General features: G+C 55.1%; 1 protein-coding gene across 4 annotated transcripts in view; it reads right to left on the minus strand.

Moving 5' to 3' along the window:
* Nucleotides 1-27,432, minus strand: part of KATNIP (katanin interacting protein) — a 194,420-nt gene that overhangs the window by 38,014 nt on the left and 128,974 nt on the right. For all 4 annotated transcript variants that reach the window (XM_053671630.1, XM_053671629.1, XM_037140018.2 and 1 more), the window contains 6 exons: nucleotides 26,039-26,220; nucleotides 25,054-25,119; nucleotides 23,206-23,312; nucleotides 21,476-21,578; nucleotides 17,774-17,989; nucleotides 11,713-11,850 (listed from right to left, as the gene is read on the minus strand). In XM_053671630.1, the coding sequence (XP_053527605.1) occupies nucleotides 11,713-11,850; nucleotides 17,774-17,989; nucleotides 21,476-21,578; nucleotides 23,206-23,312; nucleotides 25,054-25,119; nucleotides 26,039-26,220 (812 nt within the window). The remainder of the gene's footprint in view (nucleotides 1-11,712; nucleotides 11,851-17,773; nucleotides 17,990-21,475; nucleotides 21,579-23,205; nucleotides 23,313-25,053; nucleotides 25,120-26,038; nucleotides 26,221-27,432) is intronic.

Raw genomic sequence — 27,432 nt, forward strand, 5'->3', positions numbered from 1 at the left:
TCCATCCCACGGAGGCCGTCTTTCAGAGGAACCCGTGGAATGCACCTCAGAGTACCCCTCTCCAGGCGGGAGTCTGGGGCACCTCTCTGCTGACCCCCTTCCCTGCGGCTGCAGGTTGCCTGGGGGTGTGCGGCTTTGGGGCCAGCCTGAAGGAGGGAAGCGCCGAGGGCGGGCCCTGTCTGCCTGCCCAGCCGCCCCACCTGGGGGGGGGGGTGCTGGGAAGCCTCGGGCTATAGTGCGGCAGTGCACTTGAACGTGTTCTCCGGATGACTCTACATTCTTTGCACATAAAATGTGGAGAACCTCACGCCAATGCGATGAATTCCGAACCCTCAGTGCGACAGGACAAAGGGCCCGGCCAGCCTTCCTGTGTCCTTCTCCGCTAATGCTATGAGGGTGTTCGATGCTGCTTTGTTTGTGCTGAAAAGGAACCGCACCTCCTCCCGCTACTGCCTGCTCCGTCCATTCCTCTTTACACAAAAAGATTTTTAAAAAGCAGCTTTATCGAGGAATACACATTTAGTACAGAGTCTATTTTTTAAGTGTGTAACTTGATAAGTTTAAAAACAAGCATAAACCCACAAAATCATCTCTCCAGTCAAGATAATGGACACATCCCCCCGAAGCTGCCTTGGACCCCTGGATAATCCCTCCCTGCCCTTCTCACCCCCACCCCCAGGCAACCACCCACCCACCAGCTTTCTGTCCTACAGACCAGCTTGCATTGCCTAAACTTTTAAAAGGGAAGGAATCATGCACTCGGTACTCTGTGGCCTGGCTTCTTTCGTTTGGCATAATTATTTGAAGATTCATCCACACTACCTGAGTTGACACTTTTATTCCTCTTTCTTGCCAAGGAGAATTCCCTGGCCGGGGTGCCCCGCTGTGCATTTGCCTTTGCAGCAGATGTGTTCAGCATCACTGTCACGGCACTTCTCCTCCCTTCTCTCGGGGCCCCGTGGCCCCGCTGCAGTCAGGCCTTTGCCTCAGCCTCTCTGTGGAACCCACCCCACCGAGGGCACCCATACCTGGGGTGCAGAAACTTCTGTCTGTCTGGGACAATTCGATGCACTCCTGTGGTCCTGGTGTAATCATTCACGGAACCCTCTTTCACTCTCAGAAGTGCCCTGGTTTGGACAGTTTGAGGGTCCAGCAGGCTGCCAGGTCCACTGGGAAATCCTGTCCTCGGGCAGGGCGGCCACTGGCCGTGTTCGAGCTGTGGGCCATTCCTCCTCAACAGCTGTCCCTCCCCAGGCTCCCAGGCTCCGCTGCCCCTGCCCACTCCTCCGCTGGGCCTCCTGCTCAGCGGGGCCTTGGGCGGCTGGGCACAGCCCTGGGCCCCCGGATTCCCTTCACGTTCTCACTAGGTGGCCTCAGCCAGGCCAAAAGCCCTGAACATCATCTTTGTGTTGATGACTCTTGATTATTTTAATCTCCTACCCTGACCTATCCACTAAGCCCCTAGTGACCACAACATTTCTTCTTCAATATCTAACAGTTATCTCAACCCTAACATGCCCCAGACAGAATTCTTAACTCACTTTTCCCAAGCTTAGTCCTCTTACATCTTAAAAATGGTTGCACCATTGTCCTTAATGGTATAGCTCAGGGGACTGGGTGTCACCCCGCAAGCTAAAAGGCTGCAGGTTCAATTGCCAGTCAGGACACATGCCTGGGTTGTGGGCCAGGTCCCCAGTTGGGGGTGTGCGAGAGGCAACTGACAGATGTATCTCTCCCTCTCTTTCTCTCTAAAAATAGATAGACAGATAGATAGATCAAATCTTTTTGAACAATTGTTGCACCCTTCAAACACTGCCCAAACCCAGGAGTCCTGCCTGATTCCTCTTGCCTTCTCGCTCACGCAGACAGGCTGCTGGAAGTCCCACTGCCCTAACCTCGACCTCCCTTCCGAACCTGACCTCCCAAGCTCCGTGGCCGGGCCACCGTCGCCCTCCAGGAGACAGCGCCACGACCTCCTCCTGGTCCCTCTGCTCTTCTCTGCCCACTCCGCACTGTCACTGCTTCTCCACCCCCAGCGCACGCACTGCATTTTCTACACAGCAGCCAGGCTTTTAAAGCAAACACACACGCAAAACTTACCAGGTCACGGCAGCCCCCTGCTTAAAACCCTCCAGTGAGTTCACACGACACATAAATCCCACCCCCCTTCAGTGGCCAATAAGGCCTCCTGACCCTGGCCCCTGACCCCTCTGACCTCAGCCCCGCCCACCCTATCCCTCCTCCCTCCACTCCCACGCTGGTCTGATCGCCGTCCCTTGACCCTGCCAACTCAGCCCCACCTTGGGACCTGAGAGCTCACCTGGAATGCTCTTTCCAGACACCTGCGGACGTGGCCCCATCTCGTCCTCAGAGATGCGGGCCCTCCCTCTAGAGCAGCCCCTCCCCATCTGTCCCCTCTCTATTCCATCACCCTGTTTTGTTTCTTTCTTGTGTCTGAAGTGGTCTTATCAGCTTTTACAGTTATTTATCGTCTCCCCATTCAAAGTTAAGCTTTGGTATCTTGATACCAGCGGACCTTGTCCAATCTTGCCCAAGGGCCCAGCAAGTACCTGGCACACAGTAGGTGTTCAACAATCACTTTGGAATCGTTAAGTGAATAAACGCAGGTATTTCTCTCCCAGGGCAGCACTGTTCTCTGACAATGTTCTGAGAACAACCTCATCAGAAAAATGCTCACCTGACCACTGTACTCCCAGGCCACCTTCCGTCTCACCCAGGCTTCTGATCTGCTCTTCGGAAACGGGCCCCGAGACCCCAGAGGGGCATCTGCACTTACCCACCCCCGGCCCCCCCGAAAGCCAGGGGAGCAGCTCTAAGTTTCTCCCTCACCAGGTCCTTGCTACGAAGCTTTCCGTGGCGATGTAGAATGAGACCCATCACATCTGTGCCGCACCACAGGACTGGCTTCAGTCACCCGCTGGGGGACGGCAGGCTCCCACCCGCCGACCGTCAGAGAAGTCAGTTCTGCAAGTGCTCCTTTGCATGTTTGTATGGACGTGTCCTCTGTTTAGCAGAGGCGCGGAGCGGGTGCATGGCGTGAATGCATCAGGAGGTAGCTATTTGAGAAGGACAGCACGAGCTGTTTTCAATGGCAAGTCCCGCAAAATGATTGCCATGGAAACATCTGGCAGGACAGAAACACGCTCACTTAAAGAGGGGGTGGGGTGGTGGGGAGGCCTTTCGGTCCAGCACAGTCAGTCGGTCATGAGGTGGACATCCTGGCTTTTACAGCAAGGAGTCTGGCTCCCAAAATGTGTTTGTCTACCTTTCATCAACAGTCTGGAGCACCATCTGAGCTCTAGCCGTTGCCGCTTGGCTCTCCAGGGGGTCTGGCTGACAAGGGACAGAGTGAGGGGAGCAGGCTAGGGCAGGGGTGTAACCTCCAACACCCTTAGGGGCCAGGCACGTAGGACAGAAGTGGGCCAGGGAGGAAACCGCAGGCAGTGACATGGGGCACAGGGACAGGGCAGGCTCGTGTCTGGCCTGACAGTGCTCATCTCTGCAAAGTTCCCAACATTCTTTAGGCCAAATGAGCCATGTCTGTGAGTGGATTTGGCCCGAGGACCACAGAGTGGGGACCCGGGAGGGGAACTGGGACTTTTTAGCAATTCCCTGTGGACCAGCTCTCTCCTACTGCCCTCCTGGCTCCCTCCTTGGCCCACAGAGGCCGTCGCTGTGTGCCCTGCACGCTGTGTGCTTCCAGACTCTTCCCCACACTTACGTCCATGTCGATGTAAGTGTCTTCTCACATCAAAGGCACGGTTAGAATAAAGAGATGCACCTGTGCAGCGTGGGGAACCCAGGGGGAGGGTCCGGCAGGTCCGCACCCCTTGGCGTCCCCAGAGTAGAACTCTGGGTAAGGGATGTCTTCCGAGGTGGAGTTGGGGGAGCTTCTCTTGCTCCTAAAGAACCAGCTCGCCTCCTACTTCCCACTGACCAGCACTGCCGTCCCAGCTTCTGTTCCTGTGTTCTTCTCATTGCCTCGGTGCTGATATTTTCCCCCTTGTTTAATGAGAGTTCTCGTTATGCTTCTGAGTCCTTTTGCAGTAGATTTTCAAAAGGGCGCTTTGCGGACCAACTCCCAGAGGCACGGGCGCTAAGGGGGCATCTTTCCTAGCCCACATCCTGACTTTATCTTCCTTACAGCTGGCCAGGACCAACCATGTTGAGACAGTAAGGCAATTTCAATACAACGGTATTAATAGTATTTGTATCTAAGAAGTTCAATGGACTGGCCAAGGCTACATTCCTCCCCGGCCCCAGCGTCCAAGGGTCTGCCTGCCTCCTCCAGTGAGTGCACGGACTGCTCAGCAAAGGTTGGCGGGGCCCGGTTCCGTGAGGACAGCAACCCAAGAGAGGCGTGGACCGTGGTACTCGCAGGGCACTTTCCCCAGAGACCTGCCTCACCCACAGCTCACACGTCCCGAAGAAACCATTTATACCGAAGCACTGGCTAGGCCTAAAAGCCAAACGCTGGCAGCAGATGTCCATTAAAGCAAACCCTTCATGTGCGCAGGCTCGACCTCACTCATGCACAGCCTGTGGAGGCCACACCGCAGGCCCCCCACGTTCTGGCAGCTCTGCCGCCGCCGGCTGGGAGCACCCACTACACAGGAAGAAGCAAGCCACTGTCCTTCACTGCCCTCTGCCCAGAAGTGCTGGCTCCAGAGCAGGAGGGGCCTGAGGAGGTGGGCTGATTGGGAGGGGCCTACCCTGACCATAGGTTTATCAGGACATGGAGACTTTGGGGAGCGAGCTGCTGCTGCCCAGAGAGCGGCCACGCAGCCTTTGGGGCCTGGCTGAAGGGCCGACTCCTCCAGGGGGCCCCTGGCTTTCTTGGTCTCCGCCTCAGTCTTCCTCGTGTTGAGTCAAGGGCCCTCCTCTGGGCTCTCAGATTTGGGCTCGCAGCCTGGACCTCCGCACCGATTGCCCAGTGAGCGTCCGCATGCCCAAGGCTGTCTGCACCTGGACGGAGACCTTCAAGAATAAGGAGAGGGCCTGTTCCTATCCACACGGAGGCCTAGCCCTGGGAACTAACTTGCTCTTTCCCAGGGCCTCTGAACTTGAATGTTGTTTTATGGAGGGGAGACCTCAATGGCCTTTTGCTTGTCCCTTGGGAGAAAGACCAATGGACACCATTCTTTGTGACACAGAAACTTGAAAAAGATGGTGGAGCACCGTGACGCTTAATGAGTTACACTTAACCTATTGCATGCTGGAGGCGGGGCCAACCCCTGCCCACTCAGAGGACAGCGGATGTGGCCGGGACCTAACACAGCAGCCCAACAGTAGAATATATGCCAGTTTGGCCCAAAGAGCAGTTGAAAATTTTAGAACTAGTTGATAATATCTAGAAATTGGGAGCTTTCATATCACAGCATGCGTTTCTGGCCCCTCTTGAATATCCGGGTCATGTGGTGTCCCGGGGCCAGTGCTGAGGCGCCAAGTGGCGGCTGCCCCAGGCAGGGCCTCAGTCTGCAGAGACCACAGGCTCCGTGCAGAGAGCAGGCCTGCTGGTCAGTGCTGGGCCGCCTGGTGGTATGGGGAGCGCCGGCCAATTTCCCCATCTCTCAGATGGCGCTGGTCATAGTGCTCATCGCACAGGATGGCCGTGTACACTGAGTGAGCCGATACCTGTCAAGCCCTGTGAGCGCCACCCGGCATGTGATCTGTGCCCAAGACACATGAGCTGTCGTCACTGTCGCACCCAATCCACTGCCTGGACGTGTGCACCTGTCACACCTGGCTGCTTGGGGACGGCATGGCCCAGGGCCCCTGCTTCCCTGAGGCCTGGTACAGCGATCCCTCCGTTCCTGGTGGAGGCTGGCAGCGGGCAGAGGAAGAAGCCCATCCACTCCGGGATGGGGCCTAGAATCAGTCTCGCTGCCTTAGGTTAAGACCCCTCTAGATCTGGTCGAAGGTTCCAGCATGCAATTCGTACAATTTCAGCCAATTCAACAAATACCACCTGGCCCTTTCCAGGTCCTGGCCTGTGTGTGATGGGAAAGAAGAAAGCAAGTCCACACTGAGGGGACGAGCCTGGGACACCGGAGTCTCAGGAAACAGGCAAGTGACGTGGTGTCGAGAGGGTGTGGCTGGAGACCACCAGAAGGGGCCGGGCCAGGACGGGGTGGGCGGGGGCTTGTGTGTGAAGAGACTCAAGCAGAACCTGACATTTACAAAGGCGAGTGTGTGACCACCGGGTGGGCGCTCCAGGGGTTGGGAAAGCAGGAGCACATGAGGAGCAGAGTGACGAGTTTCTCGGGGACCAGCGGGAGATAAAAGTCGCCTCAGTCCACAGGGATGGAAAAGCCCGGGAGCCAGAGCTGTGGCGCAGGCGTAGAGGCGGTCACCGATGCGCATGCACGCAGGGCCGGGCGGGCATCACGAGTGGGAGAGGGGATGTGGTGCAGCAGCAGCTGCCTCACTGCGTCGGGGAGGTGACGGGAGTGGTGGGGACTGCGGCTCAGGTCCACCAAAGCCTCCAGGTGTGGACGTGGCCCGGTGTTGCCAGATCTTTCAGTTTTTCAATAAAAGTAAAAAAATCCACATTGTCATGTAAAGACTCCCAATATTTAAATGTTGGTGATTATTTAAAGAATATTAAAAGCACACGTGAGCAGCTAAAATCTGTGAGGTGCCCTGGGTGGGCAGGCCCAGCCTCTGTGTCGGTTCTCCCAGGATGCCCCGGAAGCACCTGCTGGCAGTGGACTGTGGCCAGCCCTGAGGCCCTCTGCAGCTGCCAGGTGCTCGCTCACCCGCCCTCACCACAGGGCCTCCCGAACTGTCATCTGCTGTTGATCTCCCGGCCCTCCTGCCTGGGAGTGAGCTCAAGGGAGCAGCCAATGGGTCTGATTCCTGGTCCAAGGACGACACCCAAGTGTGGGGCGGCGGATAAGCCTCTGTGATGAGGCGGAGGGACTGCGCCGACGAGCGGCCGGAGCGGGGAGGCCGAGGAGGCGGTTGCCTGCTGTGGTGAGTCCTGCACCAGGGGCGGCAGGCACAAGCAGGAGGACGGGCTGGATTGGAAGGAGACAGGTCTTGACAATGGAAATGAATAAACGTAGAGAGGACTAGCAGTGAGGCGCAAAGGGAAGGGAGGAGGATGCAAGGGTGGGAGTCAGCTGCTGCCACAGACAGCAGAAGGCCATGAGGGCCGGGGGCGGTGGGGCAGTTCCACTTCTGAGCATTTACCCAAATAAGAGGCAATCACTGCCATGGAAAGGTATCTGCATCCCCACATTCACTGCAGCATTATTTACAACAGCAAAATTTGGGAGCAATCTGAGTGAGATGTGATACATAACATGTATGTATATATCTATGTAAATATATATACATATATACGCACACATATACACAACATAGAATATTACTCAGCCATAAAAAGGGACAGGATAGACCTCGATGGCATCATGATTAAGTGAAATAAGTCGGACAGAGAAAGACAAACACTGCATAATCTCACTTATACATGGAGTCTAAAGAAAAACTGAACTCACAGGTACAGAGAACTCAGGTGGTTGCCAGAGGCTGGGGGCCCGGGGGGGGGGGCAAAATGGGCGGAGGTGGCCAAGCTTCCAGCTCTGAGACACGCAGGTCCCGGGAACGTCCTGAACGGCGCGGCGACCCCAGGTAACGGTGCTGCACTGTACAGCGTATGGAAGTTGCAGAAAGAGTAGATCTTAAACACTGTCACTTCGAGAAAAAAATTCTTTTAACTATTTGGTGATGGATGTTAACTAAACTTTTTATGTTAACTATTTCTCAATATATACATCAAATAGCAAATCAATGCATTGCACACCTAAACTAACACAATGGTATCTGTTCATGATATCTCAGCTAAAATACCTACTAAAATTAAATGCAGTTTCTCAGTTGCACTAGGCACATTTCAAGGTCTCAACAGCCACCCATGGCTAGCGGCTACTGAGCTGGACAGGGCAGGGGTAGTGCTGTTACTGATAACACCTCGGGAAGCTCTGTTGGGCGGCACTGGCCTGGACCATCAGGATGCGCCACAGAAACATGCACAGGGAAATCTGACGTGCATTCACTCGTTCATAAACTGTACTTATTGAGCCCAGTTCCATGTGTGAAATATGCCCCTAGGTGTCCGTCCCGCCTCTCACGCTGCCGCGGCCAGGCTGGGGTGGCGCCTGGAGGGTGACGCTGTGGGTGGAGGGAGTGAGGGTGTGCCTGCTTCACCGCGGGTGGTGCCGGGTAGCAGGTACTAGTGCGTCATTATAAAGGCAAATGGAGGACGGTGTGGAGCGGCTGGACGCCCACTTCTTGAATGGGTTAGTATTTACTACAAAGGGAGACTACTGGTTCCTTCCTCCCAACAGATGTCACCTCGCAGGGGAAGCAGCGCAGAGAAAACCAGAGAAAAGCCAACAGACCTCAGTTCCCTCCAAGCTCTGTCCCCCACCACTCACTGGCTGGGCAGGTCGTTCAGACTGGGGACGACCAAACACCGGCACACCTATCACACGTCCTCTTCCAGAGCCCAAGGCAGGCATCCCGAACCAGGCAGGCACCTTCTCTGATGAAGCCAAAGGAAGGTTCCAGATCTTTCTTACGGCAGGCAGCCATTTCTAAGCAGAGTGAGCAAAACAGACACAGTCTCTCTGCCCCGTGGAATCTGTCTATGTGAGCTCCGGTTTCTTCATCTCCATGGTGACGACTGGCGGCACCTACCTTGCAGGACTGCTGGGGGTCGTGGAGATGAGGCACTTGTTGGGTTGTTTGTTTATGCATCTAACACTCCCTGAGTGCTGCGCACCTGCCCGGCGCGCACAGCCCTGCATAAAGGACAGCTGTGCCCTGCATAAAGGACAGCTGCGGCAAGCGGACGTCTGTATGCCCGTGTGTCGGGGTCCTAGCCTCCCCGTCACCTTGCTTTTCCCTCGAGTCCCTCTCCTCCGGGGCAGCTCACACTCATCGAGTCTCCTCATAAGGGAGAAAGGTGCCCAGAAAAGCTAGCCTGAGGATTCAAGCCAGCATCTTTTCTAGCACCTTCTTTCCTCATATTCTGAACAAGCCGTGGCTGGATTAGCTCCCACCTCTAACTTTCTTCCACGGGTTCCCACACGCAAAACTCCGTATTAACCAGTCGTGCCAGCCAGGCTGAGCCGTGCTTCTTGTGAACTCTCTTTTATCTCCTCTAAGACACACAGTAATCACATTCTCCAGGGAATACTAAATCAAATCAAGCTGCAGCTGCGTCTGCTTGTGCTTTCTGCCCCCGGAAAATTCTGGCAACAGATGAGAGGGAGCGTGTGACCCCCGAGGTGACTGTCAGGGACCTCGGTCCTCCCCACTCCGCTCTGAGTGTGCAGAGGCCTCGAGCTTCAGGTACCCAAGGCCAGCGGCCCCTCCTCGCACCCACAGCGACACCCCGATGTCCTTCTCCTCTGTTTATTCTCAGCACACAGGGAAGGCTGAGTGCGGGTCAGAGGAGGAGGAGGCCTGGGCCAAAACGTATGACGCGTACGTATCTCCTCTGTAAACCAGCACAGAAAAGCTGCTTTTCTTGGCCCGAGATACACATTCAACGCCAGGGCCCAGCTCCAGGGTGGGGCCTGGGCGGCCACCACTGTTCCACCGCCCAGTACCGAAGACGCTGGGACCGCCTTCCAGGAAGCACCAGGGGACTCGGGCACGGAAGGGCACAGCATGGGACACTCGGTGTGCGCTGTGGCTGTGCAGGGCTGGGGCTGCGTTCGGGGTCGGGGGTCCCCCAGCGTGCCAAGGCCCCACCCGTGGAGAACGGGAGAGAGACTCACGGAAACGCACTCCCTTATTCCAGCGGCTTGGACTGCTCTTAAATTTTAACTTTAGGTATTTTTAAAACCTCAAAAATAGAAATCAGAGAGAGCTTTTTGTTACCTCTCTGAGCAGCACAGTGTGGGAATGAGCCCCATTACCTCCGGATCCCCTGAGCCTTGCAGATAGTTGTTTATGGGGTAGCCGGCTGCTGGGGGGCGAACCCGCAGGAGGGAGGGAGGACAGCGAGCAGTGGGGAGCCCTGACTCTGCTGGCAGGTCCCCATCAGCCTCTGACCTGCTGGGGACCTTGTGTGAGCACCCTAGCGCTCTTTGTCTCTCACCTGGACATCGAAAAGGGCATGACAACTGCTTATCCACTACTGGGGGAGGAACAGGTCCATCCACTCAACAGCCACGCGTTTCTGCTCTGAGCGGAGCAGTGGTGGAGACGCCGCGGGCCCTGCTCCCAGGAGGCCCACGGCACCGTCCGGCAGGCGTCACCCCTAGTACAGGGTGGTGGGCCATACTCATGAGGCCCAGAAGCAGTGCCAGGGTCAGGCTGGCTTCCTGGGAAGGCAGCCATCTGGGTTTTTCAGGAATGCCAGCCTGGTGGCATTCTGAGTTGAGCCAGCTGGGAGGGGCCCGGGACTGAAGGTGCAACTGCCGTGGAGGTTAGTGAAGAGCTCAGTCCTGTGCTCTCAGGTGCCTTCCCGGACCTCTCCCAGCCAGAGGCAGGTCCTCTCCACCGCACCTGAGGGGTTACAGCCTGGGGCAGGCCAGCTCGGGCCCAAAGGTGAGTTCAGTTTGAACTGCATGGTACTTGCAAAAGAATTTAAATTAGCTACTGTAATCCACAAACCAGAAAGGGTCATAGCAAAATCCAGGTTCCCAGCCCCCTGGGAATGGTGGGAAGAGCCAGCCGTGCTTGGCTGGCATCCCTGCATGGACACCGGTGGCTGAAGCTCAAAGCTGCCTGAGTTTGCCAGTCTGCCACTCTCCCCACCGTGCCCTGGTGTCCCTCTAACAGTACTGAGGCCAAGTGCTTGTCCTATCACTTCCCTCATTGCAGACTGGAAAGGAAGGTAGAACAATTGTCATCCCCACGTCTGTCCGAAGAGAGCAAAGAAAGTAGGCTGAGGGATCCTGTCCCTCCTCACCCACTGAGTTCCCGACTGAGTCCCAGGGGCTTCTGTTTGAAACTCCTGGTACTCTGGGTTCACTCTATCGGGGTCTTTATCACACTGCATTATCCTTTATGTTTACCCATCAGCCGGCCTTTAGACAAGGGCATCTCTAGGGTACGGGCTGTCTCTTACACCAGAGCCCTCGGGATGACCATGAAAGCCTACATCCACAGGCATGTGCCCGGTAATAAATGTCGGGAGGGGTACATGCACGTGCAGACACATGAAGCACAGGCAGTGAAAAGGGAGAGGACGCAGGGCGGACGTGGGGCGGGCACGCAGAACTGTGGGCGCTGCCCTCGGGCCACAGGATGAGGGCCTGCGTCGTAGTGAGATCCGTGTCAGACTATGGCACCGTGGGTCACAGTCGGAGAGGCTCTGGGTCAGTGGGGGGCCTGGAATCCCCCTGCCAGGGTTCAGGTTTTTACTCTGATGCTTTCTGGCTGTGCGACTTGGGGCATGTCACATAACCTCTCTGGGCATCGATTTCCTTCTCTGCTAAAACTGAGCCTCAGTATTTTTCCAGTCCCTCCAACGCATGGCCTGATTATACCTCCCAAACACCAAGTGGAGACTCTGCTGTGCTCCTAGTGGCCCTGCGGGATCCCCAGCAGGCACTTGTTCTCACCCAGCAGGGTCCCCTGGTATTCCCTTCTGCACTTTCAGGCTACTGGGTAGTACTAAGTGCTTCCATCAGTCAAATGCCCAGGGAGGAATCAGGGCCCGGTACTCACGCCATCAGCCGTCCAGTAATTCCAAACCTTGACCTTGGCCAAACCAAAGGCAGGCAGCAGTCTTGTGTTGCGGAGAACAAAAAAGAGCTGGAGTGGTGGGTGGAAGGGGCACGTCCACAGGGAGGGGTCTTGCTTGCTCTGAAACACCAGCGAGAGAGGGAAGTGGTCAGCACACTTCTTCCCTCCCCAGAGCTCGCCAGCAGCGCCTCCCTCCCCGATAAAAACCCAGAGAGGGCTGAGGGCAGGCAGCCGGGCCCCCTTCTCCACGTATCCGGGGGTAGTGGGGGGAGCTCTTGAATGTCGCTCCCTCTGGACTGACCCTCTTCCCAGACCTGAAGCCGCCAGTGGGGCCCTTCAGCTCCACCATCTAGACTGAATTTAAACGCAGCGGGCTTTATTTAAATTGGCTTTGAGGAAAGCAGGGGAGTGGGGGGGGGCGGGAGAGGGGCACTAGAGGGAAGGACAGGAAAAGAGCCACTGCTTGCCCTGTCTGATAAACCTGGTAACAGAATTTTTCATTCTCTTTTGTTAAACCCTGTTACATTTTGAAATAAAAAAAGATACAAACTGACTCAGGTGTTTGCCAGGACAGAGCCCCCCGCCCTGAGCCCCAAGAGTCATCCATCCTTCTCCAGACCACCAGCCAGGCTGCCGGCTGCCGAGGCCACTAGGGGCAGCATCTCAAGGCCAGAGGGGTGGAGAGCAATTGCTGTCATTCTTGTTCACACCACCAAAATTGTGTCACGAGTGCTTCTGGATGCAGACAGAAAAGCCAGATCAGGGGACCTCTCTCAGCTCTCACTGCCCCTCCCGTCGCTGGTGCCTCTGCTTCCTGCCCGACCAGACCGAGCTCTCAGCTGCTCCCGCACATGCCTACACTGGCTTGGTCTCTGCACCTTCGCACAGGCTGGGCTCTGGTGCAACGCTCTTCCTGTCCTCACCCTGGGAAATTCAGCCCAAGATGCTGTGGTCCCCACTGTCCCCCCCTTCCCTTGACAGAGCTGCCCTCCCCCCCAGGTGCGCCTGCACCTCCTCCCGATGCCTGAGGTTAGCACGCCCCTCAGTGTCCCACAGGCACCTGTTTTCGGGTCCACATCACTGCCCCCAAACTCGGTGGTGAGCTCTTTAAGGGAAGTGGCCAAGGCACATTCATTCTAGAACCCTCAGCATTCAGCACAATTCCTTGGCACATGATCAATGCCAAACAACACTTGCTGAATGAATAAATAAATGGAAAAGTGAAACTTGCCTCCTAATATCTGTCCTCCCATTGAAACTAGGAGAGACTATAAACTGAATCTGGCCTGCACAAGTATTTTGTTTGGCTCCTGAGTGTTCTTGGGGTTGGGGGGGAGGCAAGTTTGGTGCCAACACTTAAAGATGGAGAGAAGTTCGTTCCTCCCAGCTGGGTTCCTGGCTTCTTGGCAAACTTGGAAGCCGCAGGTGGCAGCTTAGAGTCCCTGATGTCCAGAGGGGGTGCTCTCTGGTACCCCAGTCCCCAACACTCCCCACTGTTTACCCCCATCTCACTTCCCTCACTTTGCCTCTGCCTGACCCTTGCAGGCATCTGAGACGAGGGGCTCTGTTTAGGGGCTGAACAGTTACAAGTCCCATGTACCAATGAGCAGCCACCACATCTCTGATACTGGCTAAAGTCATCCCTTTTATTAAATAAGAGTGTTGCCCTGTATTTGAGAAAGTGTCAACAGACTCCTGTCGCCAGGGCCACGCCTGCTAAAGGACAGAGCCAGGGAAGGAGGAGATTGGCGAACTCTGGGGTTTCACGGGCCCCCAGGAGATGGAGGCCCAGGCTCCAGCTGCAGGGAAGGACAAAGGTGGCTTGTTCCAGTGAAAATAGTGTCTTTCAGGGATGGGGGGCTACTTTTGTTAAGGGGGAGAAATGAGTTCAAGGGGTTCTGACTTATTCTGGCAAGTACCACAAGCTCTGCGAGAACTTCCAGTGCTCTGGGCAGCTGTGAGGGCTCCAGATAACACATCTCAGAGTCCAGCGGGTGAGTCTCACTCCTTCACTGAGCTGGGGCCTAAACTGGGTCACTGTGGACACTCGAAAAGGCAGACTGGAGGCTGACCCTCGGACGCTGGCGAGAGGCCGTAACCGATTTCCCTTCACATTCCTGTCAGCAGAAGGAATCACAGGAGGGCAAAGTGGGGATCGTGATGCTCAAAGTCGAAGAACACGGATCGGCGGAGAACTCAAGGCCTCATTAGCAGCTGAGCCTCTGATGTTTCTTTCCACAGAGTCTCTGAGAGGCGGGCACTGATGGGAAGCTGCTGGGGACTGAAGCCAGACGTGCTGGGCACACCCCCAGGGGCCGGGCCAGCACCTTCAAGCTGCCCCTGCTCTCCCACAGCCCTGGGGGCCGAGTCCACTGCGACACCGGTGTCACAGGAAGGGGACCGGGGCGCTGCAAGGGGTGTGGTCTGCCAAAGTGGTGGGGTGAGAATTTGTGTCTGGGTTTTTGGGGGAGGTGGGAGGTGGCGGGGGGTGGAGAGAAACGTCAGTTTGTTGCGCCGCTGATTTATGCATTCGTTGGTTGATTCTTGTGTGTGCCCTGACCTGAGGTGGAACCCACAACCTTGGCGTATCTGGACGGTGCTCTAACCAACTGAGCTGCCCGGCGGGGCCTAGGTTTTCAATTGATTACTTCATTATGTCTTAGTCTGGATTCCCCAAAAGCAGACCCCAAGGCAAGGGGTCTAGTGGAAGGAGTTTATTCAGACAGCAAAGCAAACAGGAGTCAGGCGTGGAAGGGAGAGGGAGGGGAAAGGCGGCCCATACAGAGTGTGCCGAACTAGCCGCTCCTGTGGGCGCCTGCAGCTCCACCCCCGCCTGGCGGGGAGCCACTGTGGGAAGTGCCTCAGAGGGACCCCGCCAGGACAAGGGAGCTGGGGTCCTCTCTGTCACACTGGCTCTTGCCCACCTGTCTGTGCCTGCTGCACGGGAGGCAAAGCAGGTCCCGGAGGCCAGAGGAAATCACCTCCACTGAGAAACATCAGGGCCCGTGGTCTGAGGAGCGGACCACGTGCACCGAGGCAGGGGCCAGGGGCTGAGAGACGCTCGGATGGATCCGCCGTGCACGCGCCCAGCAAACCCTGAGTCCACTGTGCAGCAGGCACTGAGGATGTACCTCGGTGCCCAAGGGTCCCAGCTCTGTGCCAGTATGGGGGGCAAGCAAGTACCAACATCAAGAAAAAAAAATCAAGCAGGGAAGAATTTGATGACAAAAATGAGAGAGAACTATTAATGGCCAATGGAAGGGCTACTTTCGAATGGGTGGTCAGGGAACACCTCCCTGAGGAGGCGCCTTCCTAACTCCTGTCGAAGGGGCTCTTCTCTCCCAGCGACAACCTAACACAGGCCCACTGCCCGCGGGGGCTGCCAGACGGCCTTCACAAGCAGCCCAACCTAATAAATCACTGCAATAAAAAAGGAATGAAATAAACGACACTCTGGGTGGATGTCAAGGGCATTAGGCTGAGTGAACATTACTGATTCCACTTACACAGCATCTTGAAACAACGGAAGGGTAGAGAGCGGCCCAGTGGTCACGATCCCAGGGCGGAAACGGGAGACGTGACGATGAAGACCTGCAGGGGCCGCTCTGCGGGGCTGAGTCGCGCTGCACCTCACTGGCGGTGGTGGGTACACAAGCACACACGCGACAGAGCCGCGAAGAACCTGCCACGCCGCACAGAAGTGCGTGTCTGCCCGTCACACCGACCGCGGTCTCCCGGTCTGATGACGCACCATGGTGAGGAGGGTGCCGTCACTGGGGAAGCTGGGCAAGGGCACGCGGGACTTTTCTGTGCTTTTTTTTAAAAGTCGAGATACAAGTCACATAGACGGGATCACCATTCTAAAGTGCACAATCAGTAGTTTTAGCTTTCACGAGGTTGTGCGACCGTCACCACTGCCCCTTTCTGGCAGATGTTGTCACCCAAAGACAGTCACCCCACGCTCCCGTCTCCCCCAGCCCATGGCGGCCACCAGTCCGCTTTCTGTCCCTGTGGATTTCTCTATTCTGGATGCTCCCTACGCACGGAAGCACATGCTTGGCCTTCTGGCCCGGCTTCTGTCATCGAGCGTCACGTTTCCGAGGCCCGTCCGCCTGTGGACTGTGGCGGACCCTCTCTCCTGCCTTGCGGCTGAACAGCGGTGCAGTGGACATCTGGGCTGTCCCCGCCCACCGGCGCCCGCGCGCAGCGCTGCAGTGAGCACCTGTGTACAGGTTTCCGTGGGAACGTGTTTCCAGTCTCGTGGGCAGGTGCGTCTCGGAGTGGGCTTGCCGGGTCGTGTGGCGGCTCTACCTTAACTTTCTGAGGAGCTGCCACACGACCTCGTTCAGTGGCTACACTTCACATTCTCACCAGCAAGGCGGGAGGGTCCGATGTCCCCACATGCTCACCTACACGTGTTGTTTTGTCCTGCGAGGTTAGAGCCGTCCTAGTGAGTGTGAAGGGATGTGTGTTTGTGGTTTTGATTTGCGTTCCCTGACGGCTGATAACGATGGGCATCTTCCCTCCTGCTTGCGGGCTACTAGTGTATCTCCTGCGGACAAGCGTCTGTTCACAGTCCTCTCTGGTCATATTTTGATTAGGTTGTCATCTTTTCATCGTTCAATTTGAGTTCTTTTCTTTACATATTCTGGGTGCCGGACTCTTACCAGATATGTAATTTGCTAATACTTTCCCCCATGTTATAGGTTGTCTTTTCACTTTCTTAACAGTATCCTTTGAAGCAAAAATGTCTTTAATTTTCACGCGGTACTCTGATTTATCTACTTTGTTGCTGCTGTTGCTTCTTCTTCAGTGTCATATCTAAGGCTCCATTGACAAATCCAAGGCTATGAATATTTATACTTATGTTTCTCCTAAGAGTTTCATAGTTTCAGCTCTTATATTTAAGGCCATTTGAGTCAGTTTTTGTACATGGTGTGAGGCAGCGGCCCAACCTCAGTCTTTCACACATGGAAATCCAGTCGTCCCAACACCATTCTTTGGAAAAACCATTCCCACCTCATCGAATGGTCTCGGCCGCCCTTTGAAAGCCAGTTGACTACAGATGTGTGTGCTCATCTCTGAGTCTCATTCTATTCCACTGGCTCACACCCAGCACCACGCCAGGACCACACAATCTCAATCACCGTAACTTGGTAGTTGGATTTGAAGTTGGAAAGTGCGAGCCCTCCAGCTTTGCTCTTCTTCTCCAATGCTGTTTTGGCTATTCTGGGTGACTTGAGTTTCCACATGCATTTTAGGATCAGCTTGTCAATTTCCACAAAAAAGGCAGCTGGAATTCGGGTGGGGTTGCACTGAATCTGGAGATAATTTGTTTCTCCAGAGGCAACCTGTGCCCCGTCTCCCGGGCCCTCTGGGGACGAAGGGTGCTGGGCACAGTGCAGTGAACACAGTGCTGCCGGTGCTGTGTCCTGGGTCAGCTCACAGTCTCTCGTGTCCAACTTGCAGTGGCAGGAAGAGAAAAAGCCAGTGCTTTTTCTTTGAACCCTGCTCAATATTTAAAGGAAAGGAACATTCTACATCTGTCGGGGGTGCACTCCGTGCCCTAGGGAGCGGGACCCTGAGGGCTGTGAGCACGGGCCCTGGGCCAGGCTGCAAGATGGGCACTCCACCCCACCACCTCCGACTGCGCGGCCTCGGCCAAGCCTAGGCCCTTCTCAAAGCCTGTGCCTCTCCACCTACAACAAGGGGGTGTTGACCTCGACGACACCCGAGGTCCCACGTTTGGTGATAACTGGGGGAGACGGTGAGATGAAGAGAAGGGGTGAGTCGGCTCCTTCTTGTCTCCCTCTCCTAAGAAAAACCCATAGAGCAGGGATCTGGGAAAGAGCCTGGGGCGACGTTCGGAGTCTCTGTCTGCTCCCTGTCCTCAGGCCCCCCGCACCTGGCCCACGTGAAGGACCGGAAGATCGCACTCTCCCTCCCCTCCCCACACCCACGCCTTTGTCACGGACTAATCACGGGCAGAGACAACACACTGAAACACAAGACCAAGACTCACTCCAGTGCCACCTCCACTTACCGACAGGTTCCTGTTGACCAGGAGGCCCAGGTCCCCCGGCGTGTCCGTGTTACGAACGTCCACGTCATGAGGTGACACATAAAGCTTCGTGTTGTCCAGGTCAAAGAACTCGACCTCTGTGAGGCCCACCCACGACGCGCTGCCCCAGGTGGACAGGATTTCCATCGTCACATAGATGGCGTCTTTCATCTCTTCTGCTTTCATTCTCAACTTGTCCTTAAGGCAGAGAAGCATAACGCCAACGGGTTAACGCAGACAGGACGCCTCCAGCTCCCCCACTGAGCAGCAGGCGCGTGCCCCGCGGCGCCCTGGCTCCCCCACGTGCACGGCGAGGACAAGAAGAGCGCCCAGTGCAGACCGTTACCGCGAGGACTGAATGAGCTCCTATTTGCAAAGATCTGAAACACAGCTGATGTGTGCTCTGGCACTTAAGGTTTCCTGCAAAAGGTTACAAATAACAAAAAAGGTGTAAAAGGCATCCGACTCAGTCTGAACATCACGCGTGTCTCTTGCCCTCTACCAAGTGTTCATGTCATGTAGGCATGTCATGACTTCTGCTGGATTGGGCAGATGTTATGGCTGAATTGTGTTGCCTCCAAAAAACTTGCATACAGAAGCCCTAACCCCACTACCCCAAAATGTAAGTGCATTTGGAGATAGGGCCTTTAAAACTAATTAACTTAAAACGAGGCCATTGGAGTGGGCCCTCGTCCACTCTGACCACGGTCCCCGTAAGAGGAAACGTGGACCCCTGAAGGACACCGGGGCCGTGCACGCACAGGGAGGAGGCCACGTGAGGGCACGCGAGGAGGCGGCCATCTGCAAGCCGCGGAGGGAGGCCTTGGGGGAAACCACGCATCCCAACACCTTCGCCTTGGACTCACAGTCTCCAGAAACGTGAGAAAATCAATCTGTTGGGTGTGTTTTCATGGCAGGCCCAGCAGAAGGACACAGCAGGTAACACGAGGCCCTGGACAGGTCGCTTGACACCTGCGGTCAGTTGAGGAACACGGGGCGGCACCACCCCTCTGACCATCGCGTCTCAGAGACTGAGACGTGTGCACGGCGCAGCCCCTGTGCCGTGGCCAGGCCCTGTGTGCACGCGGCAAGGGCCCGCTTCCTCCCGTTTCATTCCTTCCCTGGTTCTGATGCCTGCCTCCTTCATGGGCAGGCTATCGGGTCTGAGAGGCTGCATGCATGACATCAGGAAATGGCCACTCCGGGGAGCGGCTCCTCAGGCCCCTGGGCCCCGACCGCAGGGCTGGTTGCATGCACGGACTGGTCACTCATAAAAAAGACACATTCCCTGCTTGCACATGCCCTCTGTTAATTAGCACTAGAAATCTGCAATGGTTCTGTGAGCAGGGAGCTGAGCAAATGAACAGCAAATGTTCCCTACTTAGTTTTTTAATTAATAGCCAGAGACACGTGCTCTGGCTCTCAGCATGCGTGTGGAGGAGCCGTGATTGCCACCCGATGGGGATGGGGAGGGAGGGAGGTCAGCTCCCAGCTCCCAGAAGGAACCCAGGGCTTGTTTTTATTAGCCAGCCCGCAGACCCACAGCGTCATCCACCTGTGCAGGGCCTGCGTCCAGGCAGCGGCTGGCTGCAGGGGAGGGCCAGATGGGGGGGGGGGCTGCCTTGCTGGATCTCACACCTAGTGCAATCTAAAATGTGCAAATTCCCACAGCGGAGTTTCTAAATGAAGAAGCTGAAGGGTCTATTAACTGAGAAGGTGTCACAACTTGTCAGTGTCGCAACTCCATACCTACTCCTGCTTCTGAATCGCTCAATTTAGGTCCCCGAGGGCGTCTCAGGAGAACTTGGTTGGGCCGCCCTGGTCCCTGACTCAGTGCTACTCTCTTACCAGGACCACCTGCTTCTCCTTTGCAGAAGCTACCCCTTCTCTCTGCTCAGCCACAGGGTTCAGGACGAACCCTTTCTCACCCTGGGAGAAGCCTGACTGGCCTAGGGAATCGCTGTGTCTTGCCCCCCGGACCACCAGAGGCAGTGGTTCGGTGACAGGTATGTGGTCCAGCATCAGATCTGTCAGGGGTGGCGGGTGAGGGGGACACTGCTCTTCTCTCCTGAGTGTGGGGTCTGGGGTGAGAGGACATGATAGGACACTCCACCTACTGAGGGGGTCACAGGGCAAGACCTGGGCCTGGGCACGGTGGTGGGGAGGGAGCTCAGGGGCACAGCCGACACCGTGGAGACTCAGTGTGAGCTGCTGGATGGACCCCACCTGGTCCCACCTGTGGCATTTATTACAGGGCTCTGTCATTTTTCTTCTCTCTATTGTGTAAATCAGTTTGCCTTAAGTTTTCTATCTCCTATAACAAGATTCAATCAGTCCAGACTGGTTTGCACATGACTAAAGTTCCACCACATTTAGGATCGTCAAAGCTAAGAAAGAAACTTCCACGCGGAAGGGAACTAAGCTCTGATTCTTCCAGATTTTCCAGATGGCGAACTTTGAGCTCATGTGGACCAGGTGTTGAACTGCTCTCTCCCCTAGGCCTTTCCTGGTCCAGTCTCAGGGCGGCCTGTGGGCTGTGGATTATTCACTCAGTTTGACAGCCACACACTCCCAAGACCAGACAGCATAGGACACTTATCTAGGGCCACACAACCCTTCAGTGATGATGCCGGACCCAACGCCAAAACCAGTCTGGGCTGGTGCTGCGCTCTTTCTGCTGCCATGAGTCTTACATGTGGCTTTGGACAGGCTTCATGTTAGGTCCCCAATGGCCACTCATGAGACTGGCAGCCCCTCTACTGAATAAGAGAGGCTCGGGCACAGGAAAGGGCAAGAGGGATATGCGGGGCACACACCTCCCGACATGAAAGAAGCATCCCCCAGCCGCCCAGCCCCTGGAGCCCCTTCCTTCTGCGGCGTGTGTCCCGGCCCCGTCAGCACGCTCACAGGGCCCTGCCCTGCACAGCCATCGCGATCCTGTGGACTAGACAGAGACTGACGTCACCTCCTGCATGCAGTTTCCTTGTAGCCATAACATTTTCTATCTGCGTAATCTCCGTCACGACGGCTCCCGTCCTTTTATCCTATTGCATTGTGCCGATATATCATACTTTCCTGATTACCACCATTATTATGAGACATTTGTGTTATTTCTGGGTTTTTTCCTCATTTTTCTCTACTTTCAATAATTCAGCAGCAGACACCTTTGTGTCTACAGCCTCTTATTTCTGTTGAGCGATTTCCTTGGGGTGAGGAAGAGGGATTATTGGGCTGGAAGACACAAGCATTTCTAAGGCTCTTCCTAGTTCCAGCCTTTCTGCTTTTTAAGAGCATTCCACCCACTTACATTGCTGTCAGCAGGGCCAGACTGCCAGCTTCGCTGTGACCTTGCCAGCACGAGAGGTCAACACCAAAGCAATTTATTAGCTCGGCCCATGGGACATGCGGGTCGCTCTAATTTGCATTTCTTGATTTTCCTGTGGGCTCACATGCTACCTATATTTCCTCTTGTGTGGACGGCTTCCCTCCGCTGAAACTTCTTGCTCCACCACATGTATGTCTGTGTGCTGGGGGGGGGGGAGACTCGGCAGAAAGCTGCTAAGGTAACTGCCATCGGAGCAACCCCATCAGACAGAAATGATTGCACCGAGGGGCCTTTCCAACCTCAGCTTCCCCCTGAGACACTGAAGGCATTTGGAAATCCCTGGAAGTCAAGGTTCTCACCTCTGGGTCCAGCATGTGCCCCTCGGTTGGTGAAGCCACCCGACTGACATGGGTAGAGTCACTTTCGATGGCCTGGAGGACTCTCAGAAGCTTCTGCTGTTGTCTGAAATGTGACACGTTTTAGCAAACAGGTGGTAACGAATGGTGCCAATGGAGAACATTCCCACCCCAGGCATCACAGCCACTTCCCTTCCTCAGACAGATGTCACAGTGTGAGAATTTGCATGTAACTTTTGACTCCCCAAAACTCAACGACAGCCCCTCAATATCAGTGTGACACTGGATCCGGGGTGCTCAAGTCCCTCGTGCAGAACGGGGTAGGACCGTGCGTGCAGTTGGCCCCCTGCATCATGGACTCCCAGCCCTGGATCAGAAATCCTGCTTCCCATCTGCAGCTGGCTGAATCCACAGATGCGAAACCCAGGGATATGGACAGCTGCTGTATATTTATTGAAAAATATCTGTGCCCTGACCGGCGTGGCTCAGCTGGTCGGAGAGTCGCCCTGTAACTGAAAGGCTGCAGGCTTGGCCCCAGTCTGGGCGCGTACGGGAGGCGACTGATTGATGCTTCTCGCATCTGTGCTTCTCTCTCTCCCTTGCTCTCTCTCTAAAACATCAATGGAAAGAATGTCCCCAGGTGAGGATTTTAAAAAATCCACACATAAGTGAACCTGCACTGGGTTGTTCAAGGGTCAACTACACTCACCCTACACACAGTTCAAAGGTTCACACCAGGTGTTTTCCTCCCTTTATAAATAAATAATTGCGAAAGCAATGATGAAATCAGAGCTAAAGTGAAGAAGCCACCAGGGGCAAGATGGCCAGCCTAAGCTTAGTGACAACCGCTGAGAGTCTCCAGCAGGGGTTGACAAAGTAGAGCCTGCAGGTCAAAGGCAGCCTGCGACCTGTTTTTGTATGGCCTGCCAGCTAAGTATGGTTTTTACTCCTCAAAAGGTGGTTAAGACAAAGACACAACAAGTGAAAGCCTACAGTATTCGCTATCTGGTCCCACCCCTGGCCTGCACACCACTCTGCCCCTCTCGTCTGTAGGTCAGAGACGTTCCACGCCCGGCAGAGTGTCGTCTGCAAACACACCCACGGGAGCCGGTCAGGCCGCGCGCCCCTCCTGCCCCCGCTGAGCATGGGCGCTCTGCACAGTCCACAGTGAGCAGGAGCTGCTCGGTGGCCCGGGGGGTGGCCGTGGGCTGCTGCAAGCTGGGCAGCATGGGCTCAGCCTGGCGCTGCTTTCTGTAGATAATTTTGCCTGAAGACTAGAGGAAAGCCTTCATTCTGATAATAAAACTTGACAGTTCCAGTAACTGATGCTGCATGTTAATGGAACAGAATGCTACATTTGAACACATGTTAACAGAGACAAAGAAAGCCAAAGGATGCTGCTTTGGACCACCAGCCCCTCACCCCCGCCCCAGGCCTGGGAACAAGGTTGCCACCACCTTCTGAGTGGGACACATCAGTGGAAACCTTTGAACAGGTCAGAGTTTTACAAGCTCAGGCTGGACTGAGCTGAACAAGCAAAGAGACATTTGCCTGAGAGAAATCAAGTCAATTTTGCATTTTTGGGCCAGAGTGGGAGTGAAGGAGACCACAGTCCAGAGGAGCAGCTTTGAATGGTAGGGAGTAACACAGGACAAGCAAAGAAACCCTGAGGTCCTTGCGGCGGCACTGCCACAGGTTTCTCATTTTTGTTTTCAAGTGCGCCCGGTAAGTACCTGCTCCCCAAGAGGCCGATTCTGTCAATGGCTTCACTGACGGCTCTGGCTCCCCCTGCTGCCCTGGATGGCTCCTGCGTGCTGGTCACCATGGCGATGGGACGCCACTGAGGACGGAAAAGCTTATTAAACAGATGTCTGAGGTGACACTCCTAGCCCAAGACACAGCAGAGCCATGGTCAAGGGGACATACTTCACTGTCTGACTGCAGGAAGCAGGACAGGAATGAGAATGGCAGCATGTGCCTGGGGCCCATGAGACCTAGAATCCCTTCACAGGAGCTTTGCAAAGAGATGGATCTCAGTGTCTTACGACCTGGGGCGGGGGGGGTCCCAGGAAATGATCTGATTCAATGAGCTATTGAAAAATTTCTCTCTCTCTCTCTCTCTCTCACACACACACACACACACACACACACACACACACACACACACACACTTGTGCCTTTCTCCCTCTTCTTCCCTCAGAACATGCACCTTTAATCTCTCTCCTAAGATCCAAGGGCCCTTAAAAATAAAAACAAAAAATTTCTCGTCAACACCTTTCTCCATCTCAACCCAACCCCTGTTTTGCTTGCTACAAAGCAACAGGACCCCAGGAGAACTCCGGTCGCGTCATTAGGCCCTTCTGCCCTTCCCCTCTTCCCAGTCTACACTGGGAATGCACTCTGCCTCCATCTGCACTGACTGCAGTCGTTGGGAGCACTGCGAGTCAGAGGTCAGGTGGCCCAGAAATCCGGGACCCAGGCAGGGTAGTGCTACCGCCGACCTGCCAGAAATACCAGGCAGGGGCAGTTCCGGACGACCAGGAAGTGACTGAACGAGGAAGAGAAACACAAAGAGAAAACCACCGTGGTGCCCGTGGTGCTGCCTGCCCGCCATCCGGTCCCAGCCGGGTGCCCTCTGCCTTCCCCCCCTCCACGAGTCAGCCTTCTTCCTGCTCCTGGACCCAACATTTCACTCTCACTTCGGAGCCTTTCCTCTGATCCTTCCACCCAAAATGCTGTTCCCTGTGGCTGGCTGGCTCCTTCCCAACAGGCCAGTCTCAGCTCCAGGGGCTCGACCCCCAGGGGGCCTTGCTGGACCGCCCTCTAGGAAGTAGCCACCCTCCCACCCACCCAGTAAGTTCTTTTAAAAAATGAATTTTATTCATTTATTTTTAGATAAAGGAGAAGGGAGAGAGTAAGAGAGGGAAAGAAACATTGATGTGAAAGAGAAACATCAATCAGTTGCCTCTCACAGGCACCATGACCAGGGACCAAACACGCAACCCAGGCGTGTGCCCTGACCGGGGATTAACCTGCAGACACCCAACCATCAGGGCCCGATCAACTTCTATTGTCATCTCTCTGAAGTCACGTGTTCATTTACAGCTTTATTTGCTCATTGTCTTCAAGCTTTCACGAGGCCAGGGGCTAGTCTGATCCGAACTCTGAGCGCACAGCACAGATCGGAGCACCACCTGACCAGACATTCCTGGGCACGGCGTTAATGCAGCTGTGGGTTTGCTGGGGCAGTCTTGCTGAGACAGGCCTCACTGACCCAGCTCCATAAGCTACAACTTATTTGTTCAGAACACAAAGATCCGTTTTTGGTGTTGTCTCCTCAGGAACTAGAAACGTAACAAGGAGCTGGAGTCAGCAGGCCTGCCTGTGTCTGGCTTCCGCTCGCCGCCATGCGTAAGCCACGCTCGCCAGGCCTGCCCTCCTGCGAGGTGGGCAGACCGCCACGCTCAGGGGGCACAGTGAGGGCCATGTGATCCCCACACGGTTATGTGAGGAAAGCTCTCTGGGGACCGTCAGGTGCTGCGGGCATGGGGCTCTGTGCTTCCTCTCAGGCCTTCACTGACCTCAGGGCTCTCCTCTTCCTCCTTCAGCAGGCTGGTCCACGATTTTGCTGGTGGTCCCTCCATGTCCTGGAATGATGAAATCACATGATCTGAGGTCTGAACAAAGCCATCCACTGTATACACTTCCCTGACAGATGAGGGCAAAGAGGCGCAGGAACTATATCCAGATTCAGACAGAATGGTCAGGGCAAATGACCAAGCTCCAGGGAAATGGACAAAGGTGCTACTCGATGAATATTCCAAAGAACAGGCCGCAACAGAGCCCGGTGAGTGGCCGGTGGTCTGGGCAGGGCCTAGGCTTGCAGGCAGGCAGATCCATGCCCCCTCCAAAGACAAGACCTGAGTAAGCCCCCTTGCTTCCCTGGTGCCATTGGGCATCTCCACAACATGGGGCGATGAAACCAGCCCTGCCTGTTTGAGGGTCGCTGTGAGCAGCAAGTGGGGCAAACTAAGACAAAAGGTTTCAGCAGCTGAGCGAGGGCGCACGCTTCTGAGAGAGGACGTGTCCCTCGTACACTGAGGTGCACCCACGGCCTCCGGCACGAAGGGGCCTCTTCCACCCACCTCCTGTCCTGTTCGTTGCTCAAAGCCCGAGGCAGCAGGCACGCACTAGGCACCTGTAGGGCCCGGAGGCTTCCTGGAGAGGCCTGTCTGGCTCACGCTCCAGGGAATGAAATCTTCCCAGAGAAGCCAGAACTTGTCATTCACTCCATTTTTTCTCTTACTTACAGTGTGCAGCCCTAGTCTAATGTGTTAGGATTTTCAGGGAATCAGCAAAGATTGGAGGCTTATTAGTGTCTAGCTTGGGCTTTTTGCGGTAAACAAAAAATGAGAAGGTGGAAGAAATGGAAGCTTTGGCAGGTTGGTGACGCCTCCCACGTCACTCTCGCCTCTCTGCATGCTCGGTGCAAGCACTGCTCAGACACTGCCTGGTCCCCAAGCAGTGGAGGCCTCCCCAGTCCCTCCCCTCTGCCCAGAAACGTACCTGCACCTGCAGCTCGGCGGCGGCGGGGGGCTCGGCCGCCCTGCTCAGGCCCGAGCTCTGCAGGGCCTCGTTCTCCACCTGGATGGCTCTGAGCACGGCCGATGCGTCTTCCTGCCAGTCCCCCGCCTGGGGCACAGGTTTCCGTGCTGCCGATAGGGGTCTCTCCCGCCGGCTTCCAGGTCCTGGGGGCAGAGACAGGGGTCTCCCTTTAAACTGCATTTTCAAAGTGCAGCTTAAAAACTGCCAGACCCAAGCTGAGGAGCAACCTATAAACCATTTGGCTTGTACTCTCCCAAAACGTCAAGGTTATGAAGGACAAAAAAAGCCTTCTGGAGAGCCGTTCCAGACCAAAGGAGACCGGCGGGCATGGCGTGGACATGGCAGCGACCCCGGGACTGGGCTGTGGGCGGGAAAACCAGCCGTAAGAACGTTACTGTGGTGAAGGGAGAAATCTGAACACAGTCTGTAGCTGAGGTAATGGTATTTCATGAATGCTCAATACCCTAAATTCCCTAACTTAACGGGACTGTGTCAATATAAAACAAAAGCCCTTGTTCTCAGGAGACACAGTCAGCCCTCCGTTCTCACCTGCAGACTCACACCTGTGCTACTTAGTCAGGCCCATGACAGCTGCCTCTGAACGGAACATGCAGAGACTGTTTTCTTATCATTATTCCCTAAACGAGGCAGAATGACAACTCCTTACGTATCATTTTCGTTGTGTTAGGTACTCCAAGTAATCCTGAGAGATGGTTTAAGTGTACAGGAGGGTGTGCGTCGATTAAATGCAATTACTATGTCCTCCTATAAAGGGGACTTGAGCACCCATGGGCTTTGGTACCTACGGGGGTCCTGGAACCACTCCCCCATGAACACAGAGGGGCAACGTACATACTGCAATGTCCAGGGCCGAAGGGGAACAACACAATTTTTAAATCCCAAGTGATTAAAAAACAGACACAGAGATGATGGGAAAACAGGCTGACACCCGGAGAGCAGGGAGCAGGCAGCAGGGGGCGCCACTGGCTCTCCGTGCCGCTTCCCTTTGAGTGTAAAATGCGTCAGTTAAAAGTTATTAAAGCCCTGGCTGGCATAGCTCAGTGGATTGAGTGTGGGCCTGTGAACCAGAGTATCGAGGTTCAATTCCCAGTCAGGGCACATGCCTGGGTTACAGACCAGTTCCCAGCAGGGGACACATAAGGGGCAACCATACATTGATATTTCTCTCCCACTCTTTCTCCTTCCTTCCCTTCCCCTCTCTCTAAAAATAAATAAAATATTTTTAAAAGGTTATTAAAAATTAGCCCTCCAAAGAGCGTCTATAAGAAACAATATACATCATGAAAAATAATGGATATTTTGAAATATTTTTGCTTTCATTGTTTTTAATCAAG

Source organism: Artibeus jamaicensis, unplaced genomic scaffold (assembly GCF_021234435.1).
Source record: "Artibeus jamaicensis isolate MK-2021 breed Jamaican fruit bat unplaced genomic scaffold, CSHL_Jam_final contig_700, whole genome shotgun sequence".
NCBI classification, from domain to species: domain Eukaryota; kingdom Metazoa; phylum Chordata; class Mammalia; order Chiroptera; family Phyllostomidae; genus Artibeus; species Artibeus jamaicensis.